This window comes from Dama dama, chromosome 5 (genome assembly GCF_033118175.1).
Source record: "Dama dama isolate Ldn47 chromosome 5, ASM3311817v1, whole genome shotgun sequence".
In the NCBI taxonomy this organism is placed as follows: Eukaryota; Metazoa; Chordata; class Mammalia; order Artiodactyla; family Cervidae; genus Dama; species Dama dama.
Window position 1 is genome coordinate 97,006,737 of NC_083685.1, and position 6,820 is coordinate 97,013,556.

General features: G+C 59.6%; 1 protein-coding gene across 2 annotated transcripts; it reads right to left on the reverse strand.

Moving 5' to 3' along the window:
- Positions 1-3: 3 nt before the first annotated feature.
- Positions 4-5,848, reverse strand: YBX2 (Y-box binding protein 2). 2 transcript variants are annotated; one of them, XM_061143304.1, is made up of 9 exons: positions 5,572-5,848; positions 4,860-4,923; positions 3,418-3,451; positions 2,529-2,618; positions 1,675-1,959; positions 1,403-1,506; positions 961-1,138; positions 457-541; positions 5-358 (listed from the first exon to the last, which is right to left on the reverse strand). In XM_061143304.1, the coding sequence occupies exons 1-8, from the start codon at positions 5,846-5,848 to the stop codon at positions 491-493; spliced, it is 1,083 nt and encodes a 360-aa protein (XP_060999287.1). In that variant the 3' UTR covers positions 5-358; positions 457-490. The 2 variants fall into 2 exon arrangements, with proteins under 2 accessions (XP_060999288.1, XP_060999287.1); XM_061143305.1 differs by lacking the exon at positions 5,572-5,848 and having other exon boundaries at positions 4-358; positions 961-1,159; positions 4,860-5,491.
- Between the last annotated feature and the right edge of the window lie 972 nt (positions 5,849-6,820).

Here is a 6,820-nt window from a genome sequence, read left to right on the forward strand (position 1 = left end):
GGAGGCTCAGGTGGCACATGACAGTTCATAAAATGGCTTCAGAGGTAGGGGGAGCAGGGAAACAAAAAATAAACTGGGGTGGGAAAGAAAAACAACCAGGAGGAGGGAAGAGCTGGCTGGTTCCTTCTCAGCCTGATTTAGGGGAGGGAGTTGATGCCTCTGAACAATAAGGATGGATCCCTTCCTTCAACCCTTGGTAAGGGAGAGAGGAAAAAAAAAAGCAAAAGGCTGTTGATTTGGCCCTCCTGAGTCTCAAGGAATGGGGGGAAAAGCCGGTGTTTTGATGTCATGAATTATGGGAAAGAGGGGAGGGAGGTGCTGGGTAAGATACAGGTCAGTTGGAAAAACTGGCAGATACCTGAGAGGAGGAGAGATGGAAAAAAATCACACCAGCAACTTGTCACCACCCAGCCCCACCCCCGCCTCTTGGTACCCAGCCCTGGGCCTGCCACTCACCAGATGGTGGCTCTGGGTGTCCTTTGAGTTGGAATCACTCCAGTATGGTGGTTGGGGGGTCCCCACTGTTGATGGGGGCTGAGGTCTAGAGAGAACAAGCGTGGTTGGCTGAGACCCTCTTGTTCTTCAGGGCTCCCAGTTTCAACCTCTTGCACCTTTTCTGTTCCTGTTCCTCCCTCAATTCCCATCCACAGGCTGGTGTGGGGGCTCCAGCAGAGCCGAGAGGGAGGCTGCAGGGTGTGACGTGGGCTCCAACGCCTCTGCTGGGCTTTCCTGGTGGGTGGGTTGATGGGTGGCTGCCAGGGGTGGACCTGGCAGTCCTGGCTCTTGGGTGTCAGGCTGCCTTGAAGCCAGGGTGAGTGGGGGCAGGAGAAGGGGGGACAAAGAGAGTGGGAAGGAAAGGGAAAGGAAGTCAGGAGTGGGGGAAGAAGGGACAGGGGGAAGTTGGCTCCAGGCTTTTCTTTCCTTCTCTGGCCCCTGACACGGACAGTCCCAGGTCCTCACCTCTGGGGCTGTGGACTGCCTGGGTCCCGGGGGCTGCTGCCGTCTCCGCTGGAAGTAGGGACGGTTTCGTGGGCGCTGGGGCTCAGGTCGGGAGCCATCAGTGGGGCCTTGGCTGGGCTTGGTCTCGCCATCCCCACCTTCTGTGGTGGGCTGCTGGGGTGGCCTGGGGCGGAAAGGCCTGGGGCGAGAAGCGAGGACCCTGAAGGGACAGGAGCCCAGTGCAGACCACATCCCTCCCTCCTAGGACCACCCCCAGCAGGGGCAGACTAGCCTGCCTTCCCGTCCCATCCCAGGGGTGCCTGCTAACTCTGGGCACCTGGGCAGTAATGGCTCAGTGGCCCAGCCCTCCTGACCTCTGGCTTCAGGCCCCTCCCCTTCCCATCCTCGGGTCCCCACACTGGCTGGTGAAGGGGAAGCCAGGGCCCAAGAAAGGGAGTCTTACCTTCGGTACCTGGGCCGGAATCTGGGTGGGGGTATCCGCTCATCCCCCTGCTGCTGGTCTCCCTCCAACGGGGCTGTCTCTTTGGCTTCTACCCCGTCTGTGCCCTGGGGACACGCAAAGGCCGAGGGGAGCCGGGTGGCACTAGCTGCTTTGGTGTCCACAGCTCTTCCCAGCCCACCTTCCACCCTGCTTCCTCTGGGCTCCAGCCTCATTAACTCTGCTCCTTTTCCAGGATGTGGGCAGCTGGTTCCCATGTTCCCAGTCCCCCTCACCTCTATGGGCTGCTGCTGGTTGGGGGGCCGAGGGCCTCGCACGAAGCGCCGTCGGTAGAAGAAGGGCGGTGGGCGCCGTCGTCTGGGCCGCTGCCCGGAGTCTTCAGCACGCTCCCCTTCGCTGCCTGGCTCTGTTCCACCCGATGGAGCCTCTGCCACCATGGGTGGCGGGGCAGCTGGGCGGGGCCGGGGGATGAATCGGCGGAACCTGCGTCGGTTGGGGGCATAGCGGCTGCCCTTCACTGGCACCCCCCCAGGCCCAGTTACGTTAGCAGCTTCTGCGCCCTGGGGAGGAGGTGGGGAGGAACTGGTGAGAACCAGCTCCCATGACAGATGCACAATCCTCCCAGTCTGGCTTGAATCACTGTCTTCCATCCTTCCAGATAACTGCCCCCTCTCCAGCTCCTCTAACTTCTGGTTCTTTCCACCCTCCCCAGAGGAGCAGGGGCCAGTGGTGTTGGGACCCTTATGGAAGGGGCCGCATCTGCAACTGGTCCTTTTGAAATAACTGCCACTGGACCCTCATGAGGCTTAGCCTGGAGGTGTGGTGGGGATGGAGAAAGAGGGCTGGCAGCAGGGGAGCATCTCCTGGAGGGCTGATTCTGAGAGGAGAACATGGGCACAGGTGCCCCATGGAGAACAGACATGGGCCTGTTGAACTGCAGGGAGCACCCTGACTGTGACAGGGACACCTTCTTTCGGACACCCCTTGAAGCAGCCAGAGCCTTAAGGACAAGTTCTGCTCGAGAACACGGTCCCAGCCCCATGGCCTGTGCTGCCCGGGCAGAGCCTGGGGGCGACCTCCAGGCCACCCTCCCCTGGTTTGGCGGGCTCTCCAACCGCAGCCCCCGAACCTTCTCTCCTTCCACGACATCGAACTCCACGGTCTCCCCATCCCCAACGCTGCGCAGAAACTTCCTGGGGTTGTTTCTCTTAATAGCTGTCTGGTTAAGGAAAGGCCAGGAGAAAGGTGAGAATGGCTGGGATCTCTCGCACCCCTGTGGGGCCCACCACCCACTTCCATTCTTCTCAAAATTTTACTTGTGAGCTGGGGCTGGAGGGTGAAGCAAGGAGAAGGCAAAGTTCAGCAGGGGAAAAGCCACAATCTGAACAACTGTGTAGTTACCATGGTCCCCAGGACTCACTCCCTCCTCCCCTGACCTCTCAGGGATTTCCAGAAGGGAAGCAAGAAACATGAACTCAAAAGCCAAACAAAAGGCCAACAGTCTTAAGTTGCAAAGTGGGTAACACATACTGTGTTTCTTACCTCAGTCCCACTGAGCATGCTTTCCACCAAAGCAGTGGTTCTCAAACTGTGCGTGCATCACTATCACCTGGAGAGCTAGTTAAAACTGGCAGCTGGCCCCGCCCCCAAGCCTGACTGATTGGCTAGGTCTGGGGTGGGCCTGAGAATCCAGATGTCAGGAGATGCTGCTGGTGCGGGGACCACACTTTGAGAACCACTGTGCCCAAGTAGCGCTAGCCTGTGTCCTTTCCCTCGGACAGTGCCTGTGATTCGCTCCTGGGATGTTCACAGGTCCCGTACCCAGAGGGCAACTCTTACAGAGACAACCCAGCACAAGTGGGGCCAATGCAGTTAATACAGCACCTGTGGGATGGATAGGGAACTATTTCCTGGTGGGAGGTGAAAGCTGGAGAGCCGGGACTTGTGCTAAGAGGACAGTGGCAAAGACCATCAGGGAGGGCGGGTTCCTCCCCTCAGAAAGCCATCCCAGCTCTTACCTGGTGAACAAAGACATCCTCCTTGGTGTCATTCCTGCAGGACAGGATGGGGTGTTAGGTTATGATTTTGGTAAGGCATTCACCTCTGCTGAGGCCTCCCTAGCTGCCCATTCCCAAGACCTGTGGCCCCATCCTCTCCACCTTCCATTGCTGCTTGGGGTTAAACAGGGCCCAGAGAGTGAGACAAGAGCCAATAGGGCCCCCTGAAGCGGGTATGAAGAGCAGATCCCTAAAACCTCCATGAAAAACTTGGGCTTCATGAGGAAAGGGCTGCAGGGTTGGCAAAGGCACCTTGAAGGAGCTGGTTCAGCCTTTACCTGTGGAGCTCTCCACCCTCTACCCCGGGGCACCTTAGAACCTGGTAGTGCTGGGTGTCACTGTCCCAGCCAACAACCCCTGCTCCCCAACCCACATCGTGGGTGGAGAATTCCTCTCAGTCTCCTTCCTACTGCAGTCAAGGAGGGAGTGAGTAGGAACAGGAGCAGAGGTGCAGAACACCTTTGAGGAGGGGAAAATGTGTCAGAAACTGGCTCCAAACAGCCCACAAAACTTTATTCTCAGCCTGGAGGTGAACCCCGTCAGGCCCCCTCTCAGCACACCAAGAGATCAAGGGTGAGAAAGAAGATATTAGATCATTCTGTCACTACTTTGCCCATCACCCTAGTTTACCCTAGCACCCCAGCAGGGGGTGGGTGTGAAGAGGTCTTCCTTCAGAACCTTCCAGGAGTCCTCAGTTTCCAGAATTAGAGAAGGACCCTTCCCTAGAACAAGTGTTCTGGCTTTAAAGCACTTGGATCTGCACAAAGGTCAGCCTGCTAAGAGGGAACTGAGGTCTCCCAGGAGGGCTGGGCCGGGCAAGGTGCCTGGACTGGGGAAGGGCCCACTGGGGGAGACCTGACTCGGCTCAGAATCTGACACTATGGCCCCTCCCAGTTTGGGGAGTGCGGGGGTGCTGCAGAAGGAAAGCAGCAGCCTCAGGCTGGGCTGGTGCCTTCTTTCCCCAACCCCCACCAGACTCAGTCCCGTCAGGTGGGGGATTCAATGAGCTAACAGCTCTCTAAGGGGGATGAGTTATGAGAGTGCTATGTGTGCTGCCCGAAACAGGAAATGAGTGAGGATTCCGGCCGGAGGCACATTCTGCAGGTACATTCTGCCCCAAAGGCGGCGGCAAACTAAACCAGAAGGTGACACAGACCAGCTGAGAGGATCAGAGCCAGATTTGCCAACTTCCTAGATCATTAACCCTCTGCTGCCCTTGAAGATGTGGAGAAGGCTTCGTCATGCCCACATCTGTGCTGTGGTTAAAGACTTTCAATCAGCATCAGCTGGACATTGCAACCATGTGCCTTGGCAGGGGTAGAGATGAGGCTGGGAAGGTGTCCAGTCCCATAGATCAGTTTGGAAGACACCCATTCCATCCCCTCCCTGGGTTCCTCAGATACCTGTTGATGAATCCGTAACCATTCCGCACGTTGAACCATTTGACAGTGCCCAGGACTTGGATTGCTGCCAGGCAGAGATGCAGTGGGGGCAGTAAGATAGGGGGAAGAGATGGAGTTGGACTCAGTTTTGGGACACTCCAAAATCTAACCAACCTATTATCTATTAAGCTAAACTTCATGCGAACCAGGTTTTACCCAGTAGCTCCAAGGCATTCTTACCCAATTCTACCAAATGGAACCGGCCATAGAGCGGGGCTCAGGGTTTCAAACCTCTTCCGATTCTAAGGCATGTTCCTCACATCCTACAAATCTAGGCCCTTAACCTAGAAGCGGGTACTTACCTGGTTCACGAAGTTCCGCCCTCAGGTCATAACTGGGGTCTCTCTAGCCCTCCTATTTTAAGGGTCACTAGTGCACTTGCTTTCCGGGCTCAGATATTTACCTAATACTAGCCCAAATCAACAAGATCAAGTCTCCCGCCCCGGGGGCGTGGCCAGACCCTATGGACCGGCCAGCCACTCCCTCTCACCCAGGAAGACACTGCAGAATTTCCCACTAGGTAAACTCACTAAGGTCCGCTGGTCCTTTGAGCCCCGAGCCATACCGGCCTTCGGCTTTCCGGACCCCGCCGGGCTCCACGATGCCCCTCCCCCAGCCCGTCGACCCCCCGCCTCCCCCTTAGAGCCGCCGCTGCACGCGCCCCGCCCCTCACCCAGCACCGGCTTGTCCGCCTGACTCCGGGCCGGGGGCGCGGGGGTTCCCGAGGCCGCCGTCGCCGGGTTGCCAGGGGTGCGGGGGCCTGGCGCCGAGGGGGTCCCAGCAGCTGGGCCCGAGGCCGTTCCGACCCCGCCGCTGCCCGCCCCGCCGCCTGCTTTCTGTGGCTCCCCTGCGGGCACCGGGACCACCACCGCTACCACCCCTGCCGCCGTCGCGGGCACCGTCGCCGCGGGGGCCGCTGTCGCCACCACTGCCGCCTCCGCCTCGCTCATCCCGCCGGGTCCAGTACCGGCCCCCGCCGCCACCACCACCACCTCCGCCGCCGCCGCCGCCACCGCCCCGGCCCCTCCCCCTGGCTCGCGAACCCACCGCCCCGCTCTGTCCTCGCGCCCCGAGCCTAGCCTGCACGCCGGCAGCCGGCCCTGAACCGAGGCCAATCGTAGCCCGCAGCCGCGGCGCGTGCAGGCCCCGCCTCCCGGCCACAGGCCAATCCTAGCGGAGCAACCCCAGGGCCCGCACGCCAGCCCCGCCTCCCGGACTTCGCGCGGAGGCTGCGGCCCCCGCCCGCAGCCTAGTAAGTACACCTGGGCCCCGCCCCGAGGCCATCACATGACTGTCCCAACCCAACCCATTGGCCGACGGCCGCTTTCCCCTCCCCCCTCCGCCCCTTTCCACCGGCCGCGGGAAATCAAACGGGCTGGTCTCGCCCCAACCGCCACCTGGCCTCTAAGTGAAGGGCGGGGCGAGGGCGCAGCTCCAAGGTTGCCCCTGACAACCCGGGCGGGGGCCTGAGCCCGTAACCTTGGTCCTGGCTGTGGGCTGCACGGCTCACTTCCACTCTAGAGACCACCTTTGCCCGCACACCGCCGGGTGTGGTTGCTTTCTCCCAGCCTGCGCGACCGTCTCCCTAGAGGATGCCCCGTACCCTGGTCTGCGGGATCAGCCCGCGGGGCCAACCAGACTTTCCCAGATCACGGTTGCTCTCTCAAGCCGAGCACTCTCACACTTTTTGGGCCGTTTTTGACGTACGATTTACATACAGCAAAATGCACAATTCTTCGCTGAGTTTTGATAAACGCGTTCATCTATGCAATCAACACCCTAATCAAGGTGTTTTTCCCTTGCTGTTGAACCCTTTCCGGGCAGGCCCAGACTCCTCACAAACCACCGCTGACCTTTTCCACCGGAGATCAGTTTCAGGATCCACAGTACTGGGTGCTTTGGTCTCCAGCTGGGCCTCGCTC

Bases quoted from the DNA above. Each gene is read 5' to 3' on its own strand.
- YBX2 (XM_061143304.1), bottom strand. From the start codon at position 5,848: ATGAGCGAGGCGGAGGCGGCAGTGGTGGCGACAGCGGCCCCCGCGGCG. The intron at 3,452-4,859 runs GTATCTGAGGAA...CCTGTCCTGCAG, and splicing joins GGTTACGGATTCATCAACAG to GAATGACACCAAGGAGGATG. The intron at 2,619-3,417 runs GTAAGAGCTGGG...TTCCTTAACCAG, and splicing joins AGGATGTCTTTGTTCACCAG to ACAGCTATTAAGAGAAACAA.